This window comes from Idiotropiscis lumnitzeri, chromosome 2, assembly GCF_059441095.1.
Source record: "Idiotropiscis lumnitzeri isolate Australia: NSW breed Sydney's pygmy pipehorse chromosome 2, RoL_Ilum_1.0, whole genome shotgun sequence".
Lineage (NCBI taxonomy): Eukaryota > Metazoa > Chordata > Actinopteri > Syngnathiformes > Syngnathidae > Idiotropiscis > Idiotropiscis lumnitzeri.
In genome coordinates this window covers 5,728,918-5,756,465 of record NC_142392.1, presented here as the reverse complement: position 1 = coordinate 5,756,465, position 27,548 = coordinate 5,728,918, and the positions used below count along the sequence as shown (strand labels likewise).

General features: G+C 45.0%; 1 protein-coding gene across 10 annotated transcripts in view; it reads left to right on the top strand.

Moving 5' to 3' along the window:
- sox5 (SRY-box transcription factor 5) overlaps positions 1-25,285 on the top strand; it is a 65,890-nt gene extending 40,605 nt beyond the window's left edge. For 2 of the 10 annotated variants that reach the window (XM_088288969.1, XM_088288964.1), the window contains 9 exons: positions 1,790-1,916; positions 4,672-4,757; positions 8,599-8,757; positions 14,751-14,949; positions 18,085-18,260; positions 20,406-20,523; positions 21,243-21,416; positions 22,480-22,696; positions 22,773-25,285. In XM_088288969.1, coding sequence (XP_088145095.1) covers positions 1,790-1,916; positions 4,672-4,757; positions 8,599-8,757; positions 14,751-14,949; positions 18,085-18,260; positions 20,406-20,523; positions 21,243-21,416; positions 22,480-22,696; positions 22,773-23,097 — 1,581 coding nt within the window. In that variant the 3' untranslated portion in view covers positions 23,098-25,285. The remainder of the gene's footprint in view (positions 1-1,789; positions 1,917-4,671; positions 4,758-8,598; positions 8,758-14,750; positions 14,950-18,084; positions 18,261-20,405; positions 20,524-21,242; positions 21,417-22,479; positions 22,697-22,772) is intronic. The other 8 variants (XM_088288974.1, XM_088288966.1, XM_088288972.1 and 5 more) reach the window with 8 other exon arrangements.
- Positions 25,286-27,548: the final 2,263 nt, after the last annotated feature.

Here is a 27,548-nt window from a genome sequence, read left to right as displayed (position 1 = left end):
TTAAGTTGACTATTATTACAGCAACATATGGCTTGGGAATGATTCCCTCCTCGCTAACGCTTGATCTTCCTCTTGCATTGTGGAGAATCTCGTGCATTGTGCCCCAGCGTCGTCGGCTAATTCCTTTCATTTAAAGTGCGTTCCGATTAAAGAGGACGGAAAGAGAGGCGGGAAATCAAAAGAGCTATTAACTCATTCGCTGCCAGCCCAGGTAAAATGTACTTTTTCGACGTCTCTATCCGTCAATGGCAGTGAATGGATCTTATGCGATATTGTCTTCCGAAACGCCGCACGGATGGATGTCGGTCGGTCGCCCATGTGTGTCTCCTCGTCTCCTGCCTCCTATCTCCTCCTCCCTATGGCGCATTACAGCATCCCTAGCCAGCTCCACTCCAGCATATGTCCAATTAGGCCTGAAAGGCAAAGCGGAACTGTTCTGCCTGTGATTCGTCCCCGCGGGGGGCCTGTCCGAGCGCCGCGCTGGAACGCCTCTCGCTTTCTGATCGCCGCGCAAACAGCGTGGTTTATGGTTAACCAAAAAAAAAAAAAAAAAAGGTGTAATTATTGTTTTTTATTTTCGGGGGGTGTGGGGAGTGTAAACAGGAGCCGCTTGAAGAGAGCACTATTCCCTTGAGCTGAGATAGTTTGATTACAGTGTTGTTGGCATGCCGACACACGGGAGGATATGGACGGGAGGAAGAAGTGGGGGGCGGGGACACACACACACACACACACGCGCGCGCACGAGTGTTTTACGACTCAACAATCACTTGAGGTGCCCATATCACTCAAATGAGACTGGATGATACCGCGGCGCATCTTTCTGATTGCGCCGCCATTTCACATCCATTTTCCACATCAGACGGCTTTTACCTGCCTATTATCCTATTCAGGGATGTCACCGGCGTCAAAGCGCCCGCACGCCGAGGAGGCACCGAGTCAAAGGTCTAATCACCTCAAAGCGAAATGGGCTGCGTTTACTCATCGAAGGCCTTTGGAAGCGTTTGTTCGGATGATGGAAACGATTAGAAAGAGTATTTCGATTCCGCTTTCGAGCTCAACTGTTTAAAGGGAGGAACGAGGGGGAGAGAGAATCAATTTCTGGTATCGGTCCTATTCTCGCCATAGAAGCAGCTTGCGTCTTTTTTCGTCGTCCCTCTGTCACCTTTCTCCCATCTCGCCGTCCTCAAACTGTACGTCCGTCCATCACACACACACACACACACACACACCAACATACACACGAGCCTTTGTGCGTTGTTTTTTGGCAGCGCGCTGCTTTGTGCAACCATCTGTCTCCTACTTCTCTCTCTTTTTCTGACTCCCCCGTCTCTTCTCCTTCGCTCTCTCTTGGTTCCTCAGCCAAAGACGCCCGATCGGAGCACTTTTTCTTCTCTCTTCTTCTTCGGCGGCGGCGCCTCTCCTTTTAAAATCTGACGGAACCTTGTGAAGTCGCGTGGCGGTCTGCCGAAGAGTGCGGCGATATGGATACGTCCGAGCGAGTGTGTGTGTGTGTGTGTGTGTCTTTCAAATGCAAGGAAAAGGCCAGCTGCTAGGGAACTGTCCACACTCCAGAAAGTGTGTGTGTGTTTATGTCAAGTGTGTGTTCCATATGCATGATGACACTATACATCGCTGGCACAGATAGATAAACGACGATACATGATGAGGTGGGAAGAAATAAAGTGCGATAAATGCTAACGTTTCGACCCGTTTGCATCCTCTTTTTCCCTCCTCCCTTCAATCTCTCCAACGCTCCCCCCCCCCCTTCCCCTCCCTGCATCCTCAGCAGGTCCAGGGCCAACTCCCGCCACTGATGATTCCCGTCTTCCCTCCGGACCAGAGGACCCTGGCGGCAGCGGCGGCCCAGCAGGGCTTCCTCATGCCCCCCGGATTCAACTACAAACCGGGATGCAGTGAGTGGCATCAATTTCTAAGATTCAACAAAGTGGGGGAGGCGGAGTTAAGGTGTGGGGGGGGGCGGGGCTACTTTACTTTAAACTAAAAACTCAAAAGGTTTATGTTCAGGAGTCTACAGCACCGCTTGTCATTTGCTTATCGCCCTCATTCCTTCTTTTGGCTGCAATCATTTGTCTTCTATTTTTCGATTTACAAAAGCAACATGATTTTTTTTTTTTTTTTTTTTTTTGGGCTATCACGCTCCGGCTGTGTGGCAATGTGTTGTTTACCACGATAAAGAGGGAGAGAGAGAGAAAGAGAGAGAAGTGGGAACATGCCAGGGAGATGCTGGGAATAAAATGCTCCATGGGGGGTTCGCAAAGTGGAGGGGAGGGGGAGCGGTGGGGGGGGGGGGGGTATATGTGACCTGCCCCAGGTTCTCCCCACATTAACACGGGCCGCAGCCAGAACTGGTTTCCAACGCAGCCCACACACGCACGAGAATGAAAGCCAAGGATGCGATATGGCAAACAGAAAAAATAAATACTGACACAAAAAAAAAACTTCTAGAATTTCACAGCTTCCCAAACAAGTTTGCTTCATTTTAATTAGAGCCGCCCACAGCTTTGAAGCCCACCTAAAGATGCGGTCAAACGCTGGGCTTTTGCCATGTCTTACGTTCTCTGGCGCGCTTTAATAAAGTTGAACACGGACAACACGGGACAGCGGGGCAAATTCCACACCCACCAAGTGTGACCCCGCCCACTTTTTTTTTCCTCTCTCATTAGCAACACTCCAAATACGAGGCAGAGTGTGCTTGCCGCAAAAGTGTCACATGAAACAAAAGGGAGTAAAACGTGGAAACACCACCAACGGTTTGTATCGACTTGTCGGTTAGCATCATGCTAACAACAATGTGAAACGCCATAGACTGGCTAACGGAAATTAGCGTAGGTGCTGTTGTTTTAAAACGCCAAACAACTTTGAGCAGCAACGCATACAAACAGAGCAAATACATATAACAACTATTACCGGACTTAGTAGGGGACCTTCTCTGCCTCTTTGTCTTGCTCTTAATGACTCTGCAAGTCTTCCAAAAGACCTCTGCGCTATTAATACACTAAACTCTTAAATCACACCACAAAAAATGATTGCTTACAACAAACGAACAACCACCACACAGTACTGCCGCGCTGCCATACCAAAGCATGCTTCACATTTTCCGAGTGCAAGTTTGGTCCGACTGGATTTAAGCAGTGTACAAATTCACAAATTGAAGCGCAGCAAACAGTGAGTGCGGCTCCTATTCCAAAAACAACATGTTTGTTTTCCTCCGTCCTTCCTTTTGTCATAGCGACCCGTCAGGAGCAGCACCAATATCCGTTCGGCTCATGTTTGTCTTGAGAACAAATTGGTTTGCAAGGGAAAAAGAAAAAAGAAAAAAACTCTCCTTTTCCCTACAAAATATATTTTAGGACGAGAGTTATATGGGAAAATATGTCAGGGAAAGGAAAGTTTGGCTCATGTCAGGACACATCTCATCCTCTAAATTGTCAAAACATTCCCGGGTTGCAACGAAGAAGCCCCCCCCCCCCCTTTTTTTTTTTTTTTTATTAAAAGAGACTTCATTCAACACATTTGAATTGACTTTGCATGACAATTAAGTACATTAGCGGCCCCCTTCCACTCTCTTGCCCAGTAATTACAGCTATCTGCACCTGCACGGTCGCCATCGCGAATAATTCACGTTTCCTTTTTTCTTTTTTTTTTTTCCCGTCGGCATTTATCAGCACTGGCTGGATGTACGCGTCATATCCAGTGATGACACGTTAAATATTTGAAAGGTGTTGCCAATATTTGGGTCACCTTAGAATTAACATCTCAGTGTGAATCAATGCAAGAAAGTTGGTGGAGGTGTACCTAATGGAGTGTCCGGTAGACAACAGACAGTCGAGGTTTATAAAAAAAAAAATTAAAAAAAAATCCAAAATAAAGGGAAAAAAAAAAAGGAGGAGAGCGGTGCAATCGGTGGCGGCAGCTCTTAATTACAACACCGCGGCCCGCTTTATCAGAATCCCCTCACCTCAGCGCTCTTTGTCAGAGGGTATTAGCGGAGGAAGACACACAATCAGGCTTTTCATTAAGGGCCGCGCGCACAAAGGGCAGCTTTAACAGCTGCGCAAAAAAACGGGGAGGGATGGGCGCTTGAGGTTTAGAGGAGAGAGGGCAAGGAGAAAACGAGAGATTTAGCAGCTACCAGTGAATCACGTGTGTGCTTCGTGTTCTCGCGGAGAGAAAAGTCCAAGAAAAAGCGCGACTGTTGCAAAATGGCGGGAATGTTCACAATCGGAAAATTGCCGTGGGGGTGATCGGGGAATGTACGAAAGGAGAGATTGGCTTTTGATATCGGGGAAAGTACACCCTACCTTGCAGAAGAGCTTCGGAGGAGTCACTGTTCCTGTAAAGAAAAAAAAAATGGAGCAATTAGTGGTTGCAGCTAATATTTGTTTTTTTATGACTTGACAGTAGCGCATGATAACACACTCACTTCCAAAATAGGCACTTTTCGAGGTAAAAAGGTTAAAGGTCAGCGCAAGGCAGTCAATATTTTTTTTCATCCAAGTGGAATACTTCAATTTATAAAATCGGGTGAGATCAGATTCAGATTTTTGCACGCATTTTTTTTAACTAATTAAACCGATTAATCGGCGATCTAAAAATCCACACAGTGCGATCACCCCCTTGATGACTAAACTGATCTTCTTTGGACAGGTGATCCGTACCCTCTCCAGCTCATCCCCACCACAATGGCTGCGGCTGCTGCCGCCACACCGGGCCTGGGACCCCTCCAGCTCCAGGTACGGACGTCAACCGCTATCATTATGTAGCTTGAACCTCCGACCAAAAAGTTCACGCAGTCATCCCGTATATGAACGTGATCTATTATTATCAACAGCTGTCCCGACACGTATAGCGCTCACGCCTTCGGGGGTGTATAAGGTCAAGCGGTGGTATCGTACAATACATGTGCACCTGTTCATCCAAACCGGCCGCCGGGTCCATATGTGAGGCACTACGGGGAGAAATAGCAAAGCTGTGTGAAATTCTATCAGCGCAAACGTTTCTCAGCGCCACCGCTGATTTCATTATGCCTCGTCTGAGTGCGTGCGCGTGTGAGTGTGTTTGTGGGTCGAGCCCGGGAATAATGTCCTCAGATCACTGCTGCAATCTAGCTGCCCATATGTTCCGCCGTGTTGTGACTCACTTAAAAACTCGACTTTGTCCGGAAAAAAAAAACAAAAAACATCTTTCATCCATCTAGGTTCACAAACTCACATTGAGATTAAAGCTTTGTCAGAGATTTGGTCGGGCTCACCGAGTCTAAATATGGGAGGGGATCATCTCATTGGATAGGTCTTGGTTTTCTGGTCGCCGTAGCAACGCAATACATTTATGTGCTCTTTTGTGTCGTTTCTTATTGACGCCGTGCATGCAATTTCACCCGATTGTTAAAAATAAAAAAAATTTAAAGTCGGGTAACCAGTGCAGAAAACCGACCCCTTTGCCCTGATTTTTTTTTTTTTCCCGTGAGAGTATCCATTGAAAGCTACAATAATAACAAGAAAGTATCCTTTGAGTGGTTCGCCGTTTGGAGAAAACATTTTTTTATTAATCTCCTAACGATTTAAAGCTCTTTCTGCGTTAGTACAAATGGGAGCCGTTCTCTCACTCAATGGCGGCTTAACGTTGGTTTATCAACGCAACCGAGTGGACAAGGTTGGCATTTAGCATCTTAATCTGGAGGGGGGGGGGGGGGTGAGAGGAGGAGGAGGAGGGGGGGGTGATGAGTGTGACATTGTGCATTAGACTGTATTAATCTGCCTCCCTTATTGACCCTTGATATTATTGATATTATCCACACAAATGGGCCGAGAAGGACAAGCGAGACCCTCAGATACAAATGCACTTAGGCGGGATGGGGAGGGGGGGGGGATGCAAGAGACGCGAGAGCGCGCGGAAAAAAAAGGTGGAGTCATTGAGAGCGAGAGGCGAATGGTGTGTTAGTGAGTGTGTGTGGTTTAAAGAGGGTCAATGGCGCGGGTCAGGCATCATATGGAGAGGCAGATGTTGGAACATATTGTCCGGGATTACCGCGCTGTGCACCGGAGAAATGGACGACAGGCGGGCAACAGACAGGCGGGCGGAAGGGGGGACAGGAAGAGGGGGTATCGAGAGACAACAATCGGGAAATCAATCAGCGATACGTTCGTGAGTCGATATTCGGCGTTCATTTAGGTACGCCCACACAAGTCAAATCATATCGGGAACTTCAAGTGACTTTGTGGCTTCTCAGTCGGCCCGACCATCGCACGTGAGCGGGACAGACCGAAAGACAGACAGCGAGGAATCCATTACAAATTCTCGCGCAATACTCTTCAGTGTCCGGCGAAACAATGGCGGCCTCATTGAAGCTCCCGGCGCACTCTTGATGACAACGAGCGAGCGGGGTGCTGCTAATCTCACTAAAGCCGCAGATTATTGACCGAGGAGCATCACACACACACACACACACACGCAAAGATTGCCACCCACTATGATGACAAGACACACACATGACAACAAAAATGTTCATCTAACGGACAGACACGTAAGGAACGGCCGCTGTCGACCACAGCTCATGGCCGGACGATGTTTTAAATGAAGGGGTGCAACTACATTCATTTTTGTTTTGTTGATTTTAAACTATGAGAAGGAAACTAAAAAAAAAAAAAAAAAAATACATAGTCCTTTTTCACATCAGCTTGTGGGCTCTTGTCAATAGAACACACACACACACACACACACACGTGTGGCATTGCATTCGGGGATTAGAAGCAAAAAAAAAAAAAAAAGCAAAGCGAGGAGATGGTTGTCACAGTTCAAACGCACACACACACACACACGCGCACGTCTGAGGAGTGACATTTCAAATTCCTTATTCTCATCCAACAACTATGATTGCATTTCCCCCCACTCATTTGTTGATTCACCGTGTGTGTGTGTGTGTGTGTGTCACCGCGCTTGTGCTCCTCCAGTCACCCCAGGGGGCTTTGCGCTGTCACTTCCTGTTTGTTGACATGCACGCCGTTATGGCGACGCTCTGGGCGTACTCGGCAGTGCCCTCTGCAGCGCATGTGTGGGCGTGCGCGCGCGCGCGTGTGTGTGCGTGTAATTGCGCGCCGGCCCATTGAGCAAGCTTTGAGTGACGGGCGCCGGCCTTGTAATGGAACTCAATTCGGTCCGCAAATGAAGCGGCCTTTGAAGCACTGGTCCGAATATGGCGGGGCACGCTCACATCGCGCCCCGTGGTGCGCTCGCTGGGGGGTGTGGCCGGTGGGAGGGCCACGTGCGGGGGCGGGTGGGAGCGCTGAGGCTGATCCGATCTCGCCGGACCGCCAGAACCCGCTGCCGTCCCGCTATTGGGTACTCGTAAAAGCGGACGATACCAGCCACCGATACCGTTGCTCGTTTCAAGTTCCGACAACCGTATATTGTAGCGCTTTAAAATCTGCCACGGGAAGCCGTTCACTACCTTTGCACTTATTTTTCCCGCTTTGACAAGCTCCCGGCGAATATTGTCAGTGACAGACAGCAGATTAGTCCACATTCAAATATGACTTTGCCTCGACGCACGCCAGCTCGATTGACTCACTCCGTCTTATTTGTCTAAAGAGAGACAAATGTCTGTATCAAGACAGCAGAGGGGATCGCGAGTTACGGCGGCTGTCGGGGGGCTGACGGAGAGAGTCGCAAACAGGCAGAAAGATGGCGAAAATAGAAAAAGACGCCATCTCTTCCTTGGCCATTTGCATAAACCAGCCTTTGTTTGACGCAGGTGGCCGGCCGCCAAGCCCCGACAGAAGGATGCAAGTTAAACTATAGACAAAAAAAAAAAAAAGCTGGATGCTTGCCTCGCAGAAAACCAAATCAGAAATAAATAATAACAATCCTAACTATTAAAAAAAAAAAAAAAAAAAAAACATCTGCTCGTTCCCGCAAAAAAGCGAGCGCGTTCTTGCTCTTCAGAAGCCGGAGCGACAAAAAAAAAAAAAAAAAAAAAAAAAAGCAAAGCGCCATCTTGGAGATTTGTATTAAGCCACATGAAAGGGACTTGAGCAATTCTGAAGACCCTTCCAAGATTTATTCATTGCAACTGCATGAAAAGTGCAACAACATAATGCCGTTGAATTAAATGCGTCGATAATAGTGGCAAGCTGTGTTTTGTTCCACTTATAAAGCTGATTTAATTACCACAAAAAAAACACAAAAAAAAAAAAGCAGTGTAAACGTGTCCCTTGCTGCAAGGAGCGTCTCCAGTTTTGGGGCTTTTCACCTTGAGCAACACACACGGCGTGACCTCGATATCCCCGATGTTTTCCCGTTCTCCCACGATGCACCTGGAGGGGACATCGCCGGGCCTGTCAGAGAGGCTGTTAGCGCCGCTCCCGTGGGGCAAAGCAAAGACGGGAGAGTAGTCATGTCCCTTTCTGTGTCGCACAAACAAGCCCGGCCACTAATGGCCTCTTCTTCTTCAGCTTTTTAGCTGACCGCTTCTTCTTTTTTTGTTTGCGCCCGCTCCGGTATTCATTTATTCATGTTGCTCCTTTCTCCCCTCCTCCTCTCTGTTTTTTTTTTTTTTTTTTCCTCCCGACACTGCAGCAGTTGTACGCGGCTCAGCTGGCGGCCATGCAGGTCTCCCCCGGGGCCAAGCAGCACGGCCTGGCGTCCCAAGCCAACTTGGGCACGCACTCCCCGCCCACCAACACACACGCGCAGAGCGACAAGGGTCGCAGCTCCCCGCAGCCAAACAAGACCAAGGTAAACATGAGAAAGTGTGTTTGTGTGGTGACGCTAGAAAAGCCAGTGGATGTGCGGGATCGATATGTGTTCACAGTGGTGATTTTGAGCGACCCTCTGCCAAGGCTGGACTTCAGTGTCCTCTAGGGGGCACTATAGGCCACTTGACAGACTGTCAAAATAATATTTAAAAAAATAAATAAATAAAATAAAATCCTGCAATAGCTACCCAAATCCAATTATCAAAAAAAAAAAAAAGAAGCCCGAAAAAAAATTTAAAAAAATAAAACCACAAAATGTGAAAATTGCGACCATGAAACAATAATATTCAATTAATCTCTATCGCATTTTTTTTAAAACAAAACAGTCAAAGGCAACTGATTAAAAACTAAAGAAAATGAAGTGAGCAGACAACAAAAAGACAATAAAATGAACGCCATCAAAAAAAAAAAAAATAAATAAATAAAATTTAAAAAAAAATACAAACGGCCAAACAATCAACGTGAGTCTTACAAGATTTAAAAGCAGGCACGTGCACACTTTTTTTTGAGGGCGCGTGCTGAAGCCCACCGACCTCAACAAAGGGTGACCACCTATTGCAAAAATTATTCACACATTTAATAAAAGGAGTCCTAGATGTATTTAACCTGAGTATTCATTCGTGTTAACACAATCAACATAGTGAATAATGGCTGTCAAAAGTCTACACACCCCTGAATAAATGGCGGGGACTGCGTCAAAACTCTCAAAAGAACTCATGTAAATAAAAAAAGATTTTTGTAAATTTTCTCAATATTAAGCACGTGTTTTAAATTCAATATTATGGCCACAATTAAAATCAAATAAAAAAAATAACCGCATGTCACGTCTGGAGCTCAATATTAAAAATCTTAAATTTGTAGAGCAAACAAAAGGTGAAGCAAATTAATTTGGTTGATAATAAGCATTAAATTCCGTATTTTACAGTCCGGTTACTGTAAATTACACAATTAAAAATGACATTAGCGTGGAAATCCAATTACTAACCCGCCTTTAGCTTGAGTACATTGAGTACAGGGCTGTGTTCAAATAAATTAAATCGAAGGGCACTTTGTTGAGTGCATTCCTCCTCCAAATTTAATTTATGAAAACAATAAATAAATAAATACAAATCTCAGCTTTTTTTTTTCTTGTTTTTTTTTTTTTTTTTTTTTTGGGGGGGGTGAATGGAACAGCCCCAAAATTCAATTAGGTCTTTTTTTGGCTGGTGCAGCATCCCCCTCCACCCACTTTGGTTGAGCGAAAATTGGCCAAGTTGCATCGTTGGCTGTGCTCAAACATCTTCAAGAGGATCCTGATTACATGGAAAACATTTGCTGCGAATCATATCAAGAATTACAGACACAATCACCGGCGGCATTTACATTAATTGACGCGGTTGGGCTACGTCAAAAAAATAATAAATAAAATAAAAACGTGTATGTTGGCGTTTTCTAGCGTTACAACACAAACACTGACACTATTTGTTTTAATGTGACGTGCGCATGCATGCACCCCCCTCCCCCCCCCAACACGCTCTTGTTTGGAGTTTGCCTCTTCTCCGTCTTCTCTTATCAAACAATCACCTTTCCTGATAAAACCTCAGCACGTCAGCCAAGCACAACGCAGCATGGACGTTTTGCTGTTTGTGCCATTTTCTCAGCTGGCTGGCCAATAGAGGCGGCGGGAATCCGAGTGGAATTCAATGAATATGTGGTCAGCCTTCGGGACCTTGACCAGCCATCCATGCACACGCACACACACGCTCTCTCCTACCCGTGCATAAGAGGACCAAAGTGTCCTTATGTGGGTTTAGTCGGAAAAACTCAGCGTTAGTTGAGACTGAAAATATTCTGTTGCCTCAGAAGATAATCATCTAAAGGCATTATTTTCATGGCATGCATATTTTTTTAGTGTAGTTAATTGGAAATTAAATTAATTTTTTGACAAAGCTTGTACATGACATTGTCGTGCTCCTTCTGGTGTGCTCGCTTTTGGCCACAGGGGGCAGTATAATATTCACAAAATTAATACACGGAGATGTCTTTTGAGCACAGTAAGCTGAAGTGATGTCATTTTTTGCAGAGGATAAAGAATACATGCCTGTGAGTGTTTAAATATTGTTTGCCTAACAGGTTATAACAACATTAATAGCAGTTCCATTTTTTGTTAGCATCAAGCTAGCAACTTTTGTAAATTGTGGATTATTTAAATAGACAACATGCAATTATTTTTTTGTTTTGTATTTTTTTCCTCAAATTTTGGTTCTTTTCCAAGATAAAAATATAAAACTACAAAAATACTGGCACCTATTGGCTACTGCAAACCTTTTTGGGAGGGTGTCAATTATTCCCGGATTTTTGTTGTTTGAGACAGGACTCACAATACCGCAACTGAACACTCCCAGATTCAGTCCTGTGATGCCGCGCGACAATGTCGCCGCCCAAGGAAATGCCCCCAAAAGCCTATAAAAGCCTACATCAACTCTATTTATGTGTATTTACTGGTTATTAAACAAATCGCAATTTAACGGCAACTTTTCCACATGGGAAATGGCCGTTTGGATGGCGGGACTCTCAAATAACGACTTGAATTCATTTTTGTTCGTGTGCTTTTGAGGTCAGGCCCTCTAAACTCCGAGTGGGATATTCCCAATTTCCCTTCAGTATTGAATGCGCCACACACACACACACACACACACACCCTTGAGAATTCTCACGAGAACAAGTCGCATGATTCTGTTGACAAGCAGGGTCACATCCCGCGCGCGCGTCGACATCATCTCCAGCGCAAACATACTTCCCCCGTCTTATTAGCATATATATGGACTTGGGCTGACCCCAAAGTGCCGCGGCCTGTGGCGGAGGCAGACGTAATAACCTCCCCCTGCCCAGCGAGAGCGTCTGACATGCGCCTGGACCCCGGTGGGCCCCGCGGAGCCCAAATGGCCAAGTGACCGCTGTGCTCCTCCGCTCATCCCTTCTATCATGCGCTCTTTCACCGCCCTCTCTCTCTCTCGCTCGCTCGCTCACTCCGGGTGAGTGACATGTATATTTCAGAGGTGCCTTTCCCCCTGTGGGCTCTGTCTCAGGTCTCGAGTCATTTAGAGACCCGCTGCCTGCCTTTGCTCACAGCTGTTTGGACTCAGGCACACATCGCTTAAGTGCTTTACCCTCGGGTGAGACACTGGCGCGCACACACACACACACACACACACACAGGTGTTGAAGAAGACACCACGGCGCACTAGTGCACACTAGCACAAATCACTGCAGCATACACGCAGCGTTCTTATACGCAAGACTGCCTCTTTGGGTGTGTAGCGTACGCGCCATATGGAGCACAAGAATCGGGCTACTGCGCTGTCACAACATTATTGACCTAATTAAAGATTTTTACAATTCATTTAATTTTTTGGGGGGGAATTGTTATTCCGACCTATTTATGAGTATACATTTACTTAAGCAAGAGAAGCATTTTTTTTTTTTTTGCTTTCAAATCACACTGGTCGACAGCATATTTTAATTTGAGATAGTTTTAAATGTATTTTTGATGCAGATTTTTTTAAAAAAAAGGAAAAAAGTCGACATTTCCCAATATTTTTTTTGTTTTTGCCTGAACTTTGAGTTATAGCTTGCACAATACGGATTTCACTATGCGTTGTAATTTATAGCTATGACATTTAAAAAATATATATAATAATCCACTGGTGGCTGAAGCTAACCCTTGGTTCATAAATATTACTATAAAATAAATTATTGTTACAAAATCATGATGTGCTAGAAAAAAAAAACGAGGGTGAATTTGGAAGCAGTGCAAAAAATAAATAGTTTACTTGAATTGCTATTTAAAAAGAAAAAAACTGTAAAAAAAAAAAAAAGAATGTGCGCATGATGCATCATGGGGGGCGCATTCGTGCCCCCCCCCACCAATTCAATTACTGTGTGCAATTCTTTTCATTCCAAACAATATATAATTTTCATTCTTTCTAGATGCATTATTCAAGCCACAAACTGCTCAAGTTATAAAAAAATAAAAAATAAAAAATAAAAAAAACAAGACAAACACTGTTGATCATTTACTCTGCCAAGTGAGCTGACTGCTTTTTGGGCGCCTCCATGGCAACATGGAGAATTCATTCACTCCTCGAAAAGAAACAGGTACACGTGAAAAATCTTCTTAATATGACAAATGGGCAGTCAAAGAGGGTTTTTTTTTTTTTTGTACATCAGTTTAAAGCTTTTTGTGCACTTGGAATGCAAACCGATGTAAAATTGGGCATTCAAATTCAATAGTTGTGCATATGTATGGCACATAAAACACACACACACACGCACACACCTCGGTCCCTTCGGCTCTTTTGTCACTCAGCGCGTTTTCAGTCTCGACGCTTGAAACTGTTTCATCAGCCAAGAGAGACACAAAAGCAATTGTATTAATTCGACATTCCCGAGCCTTCCAGAAGCTTTGGAGGCCTCACACACACACACACACACACACACACACACACAAGACTTGCGAGCTTGTTGAACAATGTCCTCGCGCGCGCATGTACACACAACAAGTCGGTCCAAGCCTCTCAGCTTGACTGTCTCAACTAATTCCTCCACAGTGGCATAATGCAGGTTGGCCACCTTCCCACCATCGGATTTGGCTTGGCTCGGGGAGGAAATTCCCTCATCCACTGTACGAGAGGAAAGAGGCATTATCTATTTGTAATAAATATTCAAACGCATCCCCCCAGCCAAAGCCCACCATAATATGGGTCAGGATTGCGAAGATCCTTGCTCGCTTGTTTTCTTTTTCTTTTTTTTTTTTTTTTTATCTCTCCTCCTCGACCCATTGTCTCACTGAAGGCATCTTTTGGGGGGGGGTCTTCGTCGATTTCGTGAGGACCCCCCCCTCCTCCTCCTCCTCCTCCTAATGAAGGACAATCCGGTTAGGCCTCAGCGCACACATGCAGCCTCTTCCAAAGTGCCGCTCACATGCAGGCACGTACCCATGCGGGGGGGGGGGGGGCGCTTAATTGAGTTGTGAGGGGCTCATGAGGCTTAAGGAGTGGGAATCAGTGAAAGTCAGCCTTAATGAGTGGAGAGAGAAACCCCCCCCCCTCCCACTCCATACAGGACTTGAATCTACTGTATTGTAGCGCTCGGCCTAAGCAGCAATTAGACTAATTACTGTAAAATAAAAATAAAGAAGCAGATTTCTCTTCCGTTTTTTTAGTATTTGAAAACACCATATTTGATATCAAATGTATCGTGGCGGCGTTTTAATTACGCGGAACGCTTCCTGTCACCTGAGGCTCCCACCCCTCGATTGGATTAGGTCAACAGCAGGGGTGACGTCGCCATGGCGATAAACGGGGGATAGCAACCCCCTCGGCCGAGGTGTCTTGCCGTCGTCGACGGCAAGCGGCGGGCCGTTCATTTAGATTAACGAGCGCGCTTAAAATATAGCATCGTAATATACGGCGGTGGTCGCGATTCCAACGCACATAAAATGTGATGGATCGGTTGGGAGGATGGTGCCGTGGTCACCGGCGTGACGTTATTGGAGGAACAAGCCCGTTGTTGGAGGGCACGGAAGTGGTGCTGCTGAAAGACGAAATCATTTTGTGCGGAAAAGTTCAGGGAAGAGCAACTTGGTGCATGTTGTTCACGGCTTGCCTGCCTGCATGCGGCATGTGCAAATTTCATCGCAGCCCGTTTTGGACGGGTGGCTTGACTGCAACTGGACTTGCTCGACCGGACTTTGCATGTGAATGTCAGCAGTTTGCACCACAATGTCTCGTTTATCCTGCTCGCGATGAGCAGTTTGGCCAGTGGCATGCACCGAATCATCTGTCCAGCCAAGACTTGCCTCAGATTGCTGTGCATGGGCTCCATTCATTTTTATTTTTTTTTATAATTTTTTGCCAGCGGCGAGAAGCTCCGTCTCCCGCTCCCAAATTTGTAGTCACAGCGGGCGACACTGTGCTGTTTTGGTTTTTGCAGGACAGTGAGGGTGCACAGCCACTGAACCTGTCGGCCAAGCCTAAGGCATCCGAGAGCAAGTCACCCAACTCCCCCCCAACTTCCCCACAGGTCCCCGCTGCCGCTGCCGCTGCCGCCAAGCTGGGCCCCGCCGGCTCCATGAAGCACAGTGTCGCCCCCTCCAGCATCGGAGGACCGCCGGCCAGAGTCAGCTCAATAGGTTGGTCAACTCTTTGTACATTCCAAAACACACCTGCCACAAATATAAATTGTTACTACTAACCGTAAATACTCGCATATTTTTAATATTCTTGAAAATCCTTATGTACGCATTCACCTTTATGGCTGACCCGCCCCCTTCTGCGCCAAATCGTTACAGTGATCCATTTTTAAAAAGCAGGCTTACTCAAATATATGATTATGCAAATCAGATTGGAACATAATTATAACCCCGAAAAAAAGCCACTGTACGTGTTCTACAAAAAAAATAAATAAATAAATGTGAGGAAATGGGATATCTGACCCCGTGCATTTGGTTTCTTCTCAAGGCTGCCGTGACGCACATTCAAATTGTCTCACTTGAGCCACGCAATGAATCCAATTTTTCCATTTTTTTTTTAAATGCGACATTCCTGGATGTGCTGTTGGCACCCGTGACCAAAATAGCACTCTTGCTTGCAAGTGCCGCCATTGTCGCTGCGCGTAATCATCCCCGACCATATGCACCCTCACACGCGTACGTGAAATATGACATCAATGAATCACCGTTTTGTGCGCTTAATCCATTCTTCACGCCACGCTGATAGTTCAAATACTTCACATATGTAACAGGCTATAATTAGTGTGTTTGTATTTTTTTTTTTTTTTTTTCTTTCCTCCCCTCCTCCGTGTCACTATTTTGCCTCCGGGGCCTGCTGCATTGTTACGTGTTTATTAGTGACTGAAAGAGACAGAGAGACATGAAGTGGTGATGGGGGAGGGGAGAAAGATGGAAGGGGGATTAACACCCTTCTCTTTTTATTTTTTTTTTGGGGAAGCGGGGGAATAATAAAGCGAGGCACGTATGACAGACAGGAGGTATCACCAATGAGATTAGACAAGCCTCTTACATGAGCCAGGACAGCGCAAACACTCAGCGTTAATGACACAATGACAACACACACACACACACACACACACAACTCAAACGCTCAAACACAATCACTCCTCCCATGTGCAATAGGCCGTCAATCCCCCCCCCCCTCCATCTGACTTCTTGGCTAATCTCACTGTTTTTCAACAAATCTGAGGATTTAATATCAGATTAGTGGATTTGCGGTCCCAGATGTTTTTTGTTCGGGAAAAATGGATTACACTGTTTAAAGTTTGTGTGTGATCCCCCGCGGAATATTCGGACGCTTTTGTGATGAGCCACCGCCGCCGCGCCGGGGCCATCTGTTGCCGGTCACCAGTGCATTTGTTCCTCCGGCTTGAAGGCGTATTAGGGTTCTTGTTGCAGGTTCAGAGGGGATTGGAGGGCCCGGCAAATTGGAAAAGAGTCTAGACGTGCTCGTTTTGATGCGGCAGTGGGTTTGTTGCCATTTGTGTGTGTGTGTGTGTGTGTTTTTAGTCAGATCTTTTTTGAAAAGTAGCGATGAAAAACTGAATGTGAGCCAACTGGCATTTTTTTGGGGGGGGCAATACAATTTGCGTGATGAATTCTAGCATTTTATGGGAAGCATGTCGGCCATATTTTATGGAACAGGAAGCCATTTTTCTGGAGTGTCTCCCTCATGTGCGTCCGTTGCATTTTAATCATCTAAATAATTGTAAAACTAATTCAATTGCGCAAGTCAATTTTATATTTATTTATTTATTTTATTCATTTTAATTGCAATTGCACAAGCTAAATAGTTTTCAGTCATTTTAATTGACAGAATAGTAAAGTCATCCTTTACAATTCTTGTAATTTTATCAGCCGGAAATGCTCGAATTTATTTATTTCTATTATATATTTTATGGAATGGAATATAAAGCCAGTCCGATTTTGAGGTCAGCAGTCAATTAACCCGGAATTCAAAGCAAACATGGTGCAGCAGCATTTAGCGGTGATGCTGCACGCACATGGGATAATCTGCCAACAGTTTGCTGCTATTGTCAATCCTTTTAAATTCAAGTAAAAAAATTATATATATATATTTTTTTTTCTGAATGTTCTCAATTCATTTTCAACGATAATGCATTTCATATAACCGAACAAGTCATATTAATATGGCAAGGTATAACGGTGATGAAGTCCACGCGGTTTCAACATCTTCCAGCTGTCATTTTCTGGCCTAACACACCCGGAGGCATCTCTCTCTCTCTCTCTCTCTCTCTCTCGCACTCGCTCTCTCTGCACCTATCCATCTTCCCATCTCAAGTCAAATTGAAGGCCTGTCACTGCCTTCAATTTCAAACACTTTTTTTGCGAGTGTTTGTCACTGTCACGAAAGTTCACCCCCCCCCCCCCCCCCCCCCTTTGCGACCGTCCTGTCGAGAGCGCCTTTGTGGTCCAAAATGCTTTTCGTCTGTCGGGAGAGATTTAGAAGGGGAAAAATGTGTGTGGTGAAATAGAACCCTCCCCCTCTATCTGGGTCACATACACTTGTCTGGATGGTTGGCATCACTGTCACTGGAACACACACACTCACACACACACACACACTGATGTGTTGAAGAATACCCACCCCCCACCCTTTTTTTTTTTTTTTGGGAGATTAAAATTGACTGCCAGCCGATTCCATCACCTTCTTCTTTTGGCCCCTTTCACGTCCAGATTTCCCCGACTTCTAAAAGAGTTCACGGCGCTGTCATTACCAATCTGAAGCCGGTAATCTGGCCTGAGATGGCATTAGCGGGGGCGGCTTAGCGCCGATAAAGGCCCCATAAGCCAGCGGCGGCGCTTTGTTAGCGACGAACGCAAGTGATGGGGGAACTTTGTGGGGTTACCTGGCTGCTCTTCTGGACAGCGACGCAAGTGTAATTAAAGATTTTTTTTTTTTTTTAGCTGAATGCACATTTGTACATGCTTGAGTCTGAAGGCAGGTACGGATGGAGGCAGCTTGAAGCCATGCCAGCTCGGGGCACATTCTGACTCACATTCAGTTCCCCTCCTCCTCCCCCTCTCCTCCTCAAGTGTATGCTAATGTCTTTACCTCATGGCTACAGGGAAGATTTATTCTGGCTGAAAAAACCCCTGCCTCCTCCCTTAAACATAAACACAGCGCCAAATGTGAATTACGTTCACTTCATTAAAAAGTCCAAAGCAAAAAATTAAAAAAATGTCGCTAACATCCAATAATAGTCATCCTGGCTGCTTTCGTTCCCGCCTCAGCAGACTTGCTGTCGTCGCTGTCTTCGGGAGCCTACCTGAACGACCACGAGGCCGTGACCAAGGCGTTCGCCGAGGCCCGCCAGATGAAGGAGCAGCTCAAGCGGGAGCAGCAGGTGCTCGACGCCAAGGTGGCGGCCGTCAGCAGCCTCGGACTCAACAACGGACGCTCCGACAAGGTAAAGAAATGACTATTAGGGATGTTTGATACTACTTTTCTTTTTCAGACCCGGTATTCACTCTTTGCGATACTAGGCACCGATACCACGAGCATTTTTGATGTGGAAAATTTTATCTAACGCATTAACAAAGCCTCTGCCACAGTATAGCTCGAAAGTCAATATATATTTATATATTTTTTTTTTTTTTTGCCTTAAGTATCTCTGGTTGTATCGGCAGCCTACACGAGGACTCAATACCTTAGTTTCGGTACGCTCGCCCAGCCCAAGTAATCATTTCCAAACAATTCAGTCACTCAATTTTCTCCAAATTGACAGACCCAATTGAGATGATTTCGAACATTTGCCAAAATATCAGCATTAAAACAGAAATTTCACGCAAGTCAAGTTACCACTGTGCAGTCTTCCCCCGCTGTATGACGGTTCACCTCATGCCCAATTTGGTGTAAAAATCAGTGTAAGTACATAATAAGCACACGTGCACAAGAGCTGCTGTTGGCCGCAGCTCGCACCTTCACATTCACCAAAATCAGCCCAACGCTCCCACTCTTAAACACACAAACGCTACATTTATGCAACCACTTTTGAAGCATTTTGAAATACACTTGCAATACGAGTGACGTTTTGAAAGAATTCAAATATTTCAATCCAAATCCTAAGCATGCACTGGCGAGCTGCGCGTGTGTGTGCGTCGAGGCGGCGCATCCGCGGGACGTTAACGCGAAGTGACGGCGCCGGCTCCTCGGCAGCGTGGCTACATTGTGGTTATTTGTTCAACACATTGGGTAGTCGCGTGGCTGGTGCGCGGGGGGGGGGGCACAAACACACGCGGACGCACAAAGCATGCAGGGTGAGCATGGGTGCTAAAAGCGGCATCATTGACATCCGGCACATTTTTTTTTTTAGAGTTAAAAAATCTCCAAAATCATTTTAAAAATATTTTCACATGATCTTTTAGGATGAGGTTGATTTTGTAGCTTCTGCCCTCTAGTGGACGACCATATTATTCATTCCGGTTGTCACGCTACGTCGCTGACATCGATAGCTTTATCCAAAGTGACGCCCGCGATGATTTCTCAGCCGGTGCGTTAACTTCTGCGCCATCCACCCTCCTTTTTTTCTGGCTTTGTGCCCCGCCAACGTCGAGCCTCGCCGCCTGAGCGCCCAACCCGGCCACAACAGAGTCGTCTCTGACACTCCGGGAGGGATTAGTTTTGTCGCTACTTTGTGTCTCGGCGCCCCGTGTCAGCCGCTCAATCCACTTTTCTCGTGTACGGCGCTGGGGCTTAATGTCAGACTAGGCTGCCATCCACTCTGTCTCCCTCTTCATCCCCTCCTGTACAAAAGCCGCGCACGCGTGTGTGTGTGTGTGTGTGTGTGTGTGTGTGTGGCATCATATTTAATCTTAATATCTGAGCGTGTGGAAGACATTATGCCCCCCCCACTCCCCCCTTTGCAATGAGGTCCGATCACTTGTTTGACATGCAGATAATTCTTCCAAATCTGTCGCGCAAGATGACTCGAGAGAGATAAATGGCTCTCGTCTCTATTGAACTGAAAACGTGGGGGAAATTATCTGCAACAATTAAACTGTTTGGAGCAAAAAAATAGAAAGAATATACGTGATTAGCACTCTGCCCGTTCTGCATCCAGGCAGCCAGCTTGTTCGGGTCACGTCTAAATGGAGACTTTTTGGAAGGTTGTTGTAGAAGACAACACGGGGTTGCTTCCCACTCTTAGTCGTATAATTAAAATGGAGCAAAAAAAAAAAAAAATGCTGCCAGTGTGTGTGCGTCGTCAAGTTCCAGCGCACATTAAGCATGTAAATGTGCAGTAAATCAGGCTTTTATTGGCTGTAATAAATACCCAGGGGGCCGGGCGGCGTGGCCTCGCAGCCCCTCTAATGCGTCGACCCTCGGCGAGCCGCCGCGCTCGGCTCACGCAGATGGCTGCAAATCCAAAAGAGTCGTAAACATTCAAACCGGGAGTATTCAAAACATGCACGCGGATGCTTTTTGGACAATTAGCTTGATTGCACGGCTCGCGTACTCACTCTCCTCATGTGCATCTTTATTACATTTTTTTTTTTTTGTCATAACGCAAAGGCATTTTCCAAGTGTTTAATTCCCGCTCACTGACTCCCAGGCCTTGCGTGTGCAGGACAAGGCGGCCTTGGAGAGTCTGAGTCAACAGCTGAAGCAGCAGGCCGAGGACAAGTTCAGCCACGCCATGCTAGACTTCACCATGAGCGGCGACTCTGACGGTAAACAACGCTGCCGTTATTTGTCATGTGTAATATTTTATTTCATATATTTTTGATATTTTTATCATTTTTTATTTTGTTTATTTTTTACTTTTTTATATTGATTTGATATATTTTTTATTATGTATTATTTATTTTGTTTTATTTTATATTATAATTTAATATATTTATTTAAATAATTTGTTCTTTATGACATTTTGGTCAGACGTGAAAGCAGCTTAAGGCTGCGCAATATTTTAGATTGGAACTAATAAGTGAGAAATACACTTCAATTATTTACTTAAAATAAGTAAATGTGTGTAAATTAAAATAATGTGTAAAACTATGAACTGGATGATTATTTTTCCACTTTTTTTTTTGAATTTTAACACCATCCATTCCTTGCATTTTCTTTTATTTGTTTGTATTTTTTATTCAGCATCACAATAAATATTTTTTAAGTTACGCCAGTCAAGCTAAAGATGTTCAAATTTTTGGGGGGATTTTATTTGTCTTTAATTCAATTCGATTTTTATTTGTATAAATTCACTGCGTGTTTTATGCCTTTTTGCGCACAGAATTCTTCTTTTACTATTGCTAAAATTGTGATTGCAGCGCCACCTGTAGCTTTGGCATGCATATAACAGCCTACAATTATATTTAAACATCAAATTTGGAAATATCTGAATATCTACTAGCCTACTTGCCCTTACGTTCCCTCCTCCATTTTTTGATTCTAGGCTCCCCGAGTGTGTCCGACTCTCGGATATTCCGCGAGGCCCGGGGTCGCGGCAGCAGCGAGCCGCACATCAAACGGCCCATGAACGCCTTCATGGTGTGGGCCAAAGACGAGCGGAGAAAGATTCTGCAGGCGTTCCCCGACATGCACAACTCGAACATCAGCAAAATCCTCGGTAAACAACGCAGAGACTTTAATATAGTCGATCACGTCGCAAAGAGAGGAAACCTCAATATGCAAATGAGATCAAATACAGAAAAGCGACCAACCCGAGTGCCAAAAAACACACCTGCCAATGTATCATCATTGCTGGTCCTGACCTCTCACCACTGAAAAAAAAAAAAGTCTCTTCTTCCTGACTGTCCACCAAAGACACACTCGCAGTGATTTCCTTCCAAACGACGGTGTCGCGTAAACGTCCGGGGAGAACGCGCCTCAGACAAATGATGATATAATTCATTATGCATAAAACAAGCAACGCGCCGCCGCCTGACATTTCCCCCGGACCGCCGGGATCGGCTTTGACATTTTAAAGAGCTCCTAAGCGTTTTATAACGCAGGGAAATCTGGTTTTAATAAGCCTCCTCCTCCTCTCTCTCTCACTCTCTCTCTCTCTCCAGTCATTCTGTATCTCTCTCGACCTCAATTGCTAACAGATCGCAGAACCGATGGGAACGGCCAAGTGCTGACAGCTTTTAGCCATTACACATACAGTAGTCAAGCGCAAATTCAGAACAGATACGAGGCTGCGCTCGGGGGAAACACACACACACACACACGCACACAATTGGTTCTGATCCACGAGCAAAGCGGCGCTGACGGGAGCAACCCTCATTAGTGGCGGATGAGTACCTGGCGTCCTCTCATTAACCCCACTTTCCCCGAGTGGAACCGTCTTGCACTGGTGACTGACACGCAAGCTCAATTGAAGCCCGGTCGGCAAATCTTTAGCGTCCTGTCATCCCGCCCTCGTTTTGTTATGTTAATCGTGAGTCATCATTAGCCGGTAATAATTCGTTAATTGGTCTCGGGAATTCGGTATCGAGGATATGCGAGGGATCGAGTGAGAAATTACACACTTGACGGACAGATATTATTAAAAAAAAACATCAATATTTTTTTGTCGTAGATGACCAAAAAAATCATTTGAATCCAGTCTGAGTGACAAGGAACAACGTTGAGGTTAGTTGAGGAGCTCCCTTCGTTTAACGTTCCGCACCACCTTCCTCTTTTCCAAGGCTCGCGCTGGAAAGCCATGACCAACCTGGAGAAGCAGCCGTACTACGAGGAGCAGGCGCGTCTCAGCAAGCAGCATCTGGAGAAGTACCCGGACTACAAGTACAAGCCGCGGCCCAAGCGCACGTGCCTGGTGGACGGCAAGAAGCTGCGCATCGGCGAGTACAAGGCCATCATGCGCTCCCGGCGGCAGGAAATGAGGCAGTATTTCAGCGTGGGGTCAGTGGAGAAACTCAAACGGGATATACCGGAAATGAGCAATGTCCTGAATTTGTCTTCCGCCCGTGCGTTCCAGGCAGCAGAGTCAGCTGCCCCTGTCGTCGGCCGGCGTGGTCTACCCGGGCGCCCTCTCCATGGCGGGCATGCCGTCGCCCCAGATGCCCTCGGAGCACTCGAGCATGTCGAGCAGCCCCGAGCCCAACGCCAACCACCACCACCACCACCACCACCACCACCACCATTCCTCGTCCCACATGGGCGGCCTGAAGGGCGACGAGCCTCGCGTCAAGGAGGAGGAGCTGCGGCTAGACGACAGCAACGGCGACGTCTACGACGACTTTGACTACGAGGACGAGGAGGCCGACTACGCCAGCGACAACGAGAATCACATCGCCCAATAGGAGGAGCCCTCATCAAAAAAATAAATAAATAAATTAAAAAAATCGCCCTTTTGACCCCTCGTATCTTCCCCTTGGGGACTCGTCACAGAGCCCAAAGCCCCTCCCATTAAAGTCCCGATACCAGCATCCAACCAATCAGCTGAAGCGAAGGACTGTCACCCACACTGACTGTTACACAATCCGGGAGGAAGACAAAGCCAGCCAGCCCGACACTTTGCCGAGGAGCATCCACGAGGAACGTCACTCCGGCGAGGGGGGGGGGAGAAAGAAAAAAAAAAAAAAAAGCGACTTTTTAAACCGTTTGTACAAAAAAAAGTCGCAAAGCAGCGGACCTGTCACGGGCCAAAACAGATGACACTTTAAAGATGGCGGACCTTTTTTTTTTTTTTTCTCCAGAGACACTTTTTAAAAGAGAGAAAAAAAAACTGCTTTTTTTTTTTTTTTTTTCCTGTTCTCGGTTCTATAATATTCTCACTCAGGTACACGGTGCCAATAAGTGGCTTGTGAATGTGATTTGTTGTTTTTTTTTTTTGTTTTTGTTTTTTTTGTGCTAAGTTTGAAGAATAATAGGAAAAAGAGACATTTCTTCCCCCCCCCCCCCCAGTTTGTTGTGAAGCACCTGAAAGACACCACCTTTATTTTTGACAAGAGATCTATTTCTGGATATTTGCAGTTTTATTTTTTTTCTCTCAAAACTCCCCGCCTTGCCGCCACGGAAGCAAGGACAGCGAGGGATTGATTTTTGCTTTATTTATAATTTGCTGGGCGGGGTCGACGACAACGAGCACTGTGTTTGCGAGACAATCCACCCGTTGTCATCTCGCGCCGTCTCTCCCCCCCCCCCCTCCACGAGCTCAACAGCAGTGCGACATAGCTTGAACCATGCAACTGTGTGTGTGTGTGTGTGTGTGTGTGTAGGGTTGGCCCCTTTTCCATGCTAGAAAAAAAAAAGACAAGAAACTAACTGCTGTTTATCAACTATGTCTCACACACACACACACGCGCGCGCAACTGTTCTGTGTTTTCCCCCAGCTGACCTCAGCGGGCCGCCAGTCAGTGTTTCCGTTTTGTATTTGAATACTGTATTTTTATTATTTCTCTAAACTGCCTCTATTCTAATATTATTAACAATAATTATAAGGATGGTCAGCTATGTTTAGTAAGTTATGTACAGTATAATTTATTTTTCTTCTCTATATCGGGTTTCTATGACATTATTTTAGCCTTGTAGGTATTAGATGCAAACGACATCCCATTTTTTTTTTTTTTTTTTTTTTTTAATTTTTATTCCCTTTTGAGTTTTTCCGACGTTTCGTATTAATCCTGCTCGGACAAGCTGAAGACTTAACCCGTCGGAAATACCCATTTTTAAAAAGCACTCAGACTCTCTAGTCAGAGAAAAGAAGAACATGATATTTTGTATTATTATTATAATTATTATGACGTTTATTTGTAATTCTTATTCTAAATGTATAATGTGAAGATTTTTTTTTTTTTTTCCTTCCAAGCCCAGATGTTTACTAGCTCGGCCGGATACGCAGTGGAACATCATTGGCTGGAATCCACATCTACACAACACACGCACACACACTTAAGAGATTATTCAAGACAACCAAACAAGTCCTATGCTGTCTTTTTCATTCGTTATTTTTTTTTTTATATATTTCGATTAAATTCTGTACATATATTTTGTTTTGTTTTTTTGTGATAGTGCTTTGTTTTTTAATCATAGGAAAGCAGTGTTTACCCCACCAATGGTGTTCCGCTGTGTGCGTACGGCATCTTAAACTCCATGAGGAGCCCTTTTTTTTTGGGGGGGGGGGGGTTGCTTTTTTTGAGCTCCACAGAGCCATGACTTCTCATGACTTGACTTTGCTGTACAGCCAGCCCTGTTATCACGCCATGATGCTGGAGAGAGGCGGGGAAGGAGGAGGAGGGGGAGGGGCATATGTGTGTGTTTGGGGGGGCAATCAGGACGTCAATCATCCCTGCTGGCAAGGTCGACCCCCCCGCACCCCAATCATCGAGACAATGAAGAAGGCGATCGTATTATTTATGACAATCAAAGTCATGAGTGGAGCTCAAAACAAAGTCGGAATTACAACGATAACAACAACGAAAAAAGAAAAAAAAATATCTGACCATCTCAACTTGAAAAAAATCAAGAAAGATAATTATGTAAATATAACATAGAGTTATAGATTTATATTTTGTGCATAACACAGTGTAATATAAGTTGTATATTTGTTTTCTTTTTCTCTCCTCTCTCTTCCTCTGTCTCTTTTATTGATGTTTATCCATGCCACAGGAGTCACAGGACTCTCACACACACACACACAAAAATGAAGAAAATTATTAAAGAAACAATGAAAAATTGAGGGAAAAAAAAGAGGTTTGAAAAAAAAAAAAAAAAAGCTGTGGGCTACCACCTTCTGTTCTAAGTTCACTTTTTTCAGTATTACTGCCAGGCAAGGCTCTAATAAAGACGGCAATGTGTTCGGTAAAACTTGTGTGTCGGTCTTCGTCATTTCTCAATACTGACACCGCTGGATTTATATTGGTGGACGCATATCGGGTCAGTTCTTAACGCTTTATGTTGACAACATACACAAATGGCTCGGCTAATTCGGAATGCATTGCAAACTTATGAAAGCGGCATTATGAAACCTTTTGAATTGACTGCATTGATGCCGGGCCAGACGGGACACACGTTAGCGTTAGCAACGGACAAAGTGACAAATTTACCGTTTGTTTTTTTGGTATATGCCCAAGTGGTATTCAAATTTATTTGAAAGGCACGGTGCGTTGTCATATACGGAACTCTGTTGTTACCAAGGCAACCTGAAGTGGACCGGCCAGGACACGCGTTGGGTTAGCCAATAGCATTGATGCTAATGTTACTGTTCCTGTTACAAACATTACAAAATTTACGAATTATCGAACTCGGATGAAACACATAGACATGTGACATTGCGTCTGGAGAAAAGCATCTCTCGTGTTACCATGGCAACAACAGATCAGTGATGTTTCTGGGCCAGCCAGGACACATGTGTTAGCCCTAGCATGGGTGATAATTATTGATTAACGAATCAACCTTTTTTGGACACTTGAACTGTCCAAGAAGCGTCAGCCTAGATGTTTTTTTAGATAATATTACGAGTAATTAGTGATAAAAATGGATTGAAGGGGCTGTCATTACCTTTCGTTATGCTGCTTAGTCAGCTCAACGTTTTACTTATTGCATCACGCACGGCTCCGAGACCTTTGGAAAAGTGTTTGGGAGAGATGATGATGATGTAACCCAAATTGCGTTCGTAAAGTTAATAAAGGCTTTTTGTCTGGTTGGTCAGCTGGTGCCGTCGATGATCGTACTGCTTTTAATCAATCACAGCATAGTAAATCAAGAATTTTTTATTTTTTTTTTGCATATTAAATTAACGATTGAACATGATTTCGGGTTAGCGCTCTTTTAATGCTTGTGCGTATCTTTGCCAATTCAGTCCCGAGCGTTTTTTTTTTTAATATGATGTCACAAGATGGGTTATGAGAGATGTTTTCAAAATGGGATCTGAGGTCCATCTAATTCTGCGCTAAACGACATTCCAACTAAGGCCGCGAGACACTGGTAGTGACGCAAGCCCCATCAAGCCCAGTTGGCAACCTAATTAAACCCAAAGCGGAGGAAAAACACTTATGTACGCTCTCGGCAAGAGAGCATCCTATAGGTTAAAAAAAAAATTAAAAAAAATGTAAAGATCAATCTTTCATTGATGCTCCCATTTTCCACGGGTTGCAAAACACACAACCCCACTCAGCGAGCTCGTGAAAATCGTGTCTTCCTCGACTGCATCCATATGCTCGCCAATCAACTCGCAACCCCCCCTGCTCGAAAAAAAAAAAAAAAGACTTTGTGCATAAAGCACAGTTGAAAGCACTCGGAGGGAGATGATTTTTGCTCATTAGCATAGCCTCACACACACACACACACACACACACACATAAATGCCCTTTTGATGCAATAAAGAGGTACAGATCGGCAACTCCTCCAGTAAGTGAAGGACTTAGTTGTTCTCTGGGCGTGATGAATTTTTCAGAGGCAGCCTGGAGGTAAAAACCTGAGAAAAAGGTTTATGTGTGAATAGTTGAGAAGCAAGAGAGGGGATTCACATCTTTTTTTTCCCTCCTCTTTATTGTCAGTTGTACAGAAAGTACTCACAGTTTAAATCTCACACACACAGCCCAAGGTGCACTGGAGGAGTTAGCTCGGCTTAAAGCGCAATTATCCACTCGGCTATTTCCATCAGAATGGTTCGAAACAAAGCGGCAAAACTATTACAGTGGGCACATATTTGCATTTGTATTGATTTGCAATTTGTTTTTTATCCTGCTTGGATTTCTTGGATTAAATAAAATAAATAAATAAATAAACAATCAAGGATGCTTTTGGGTAG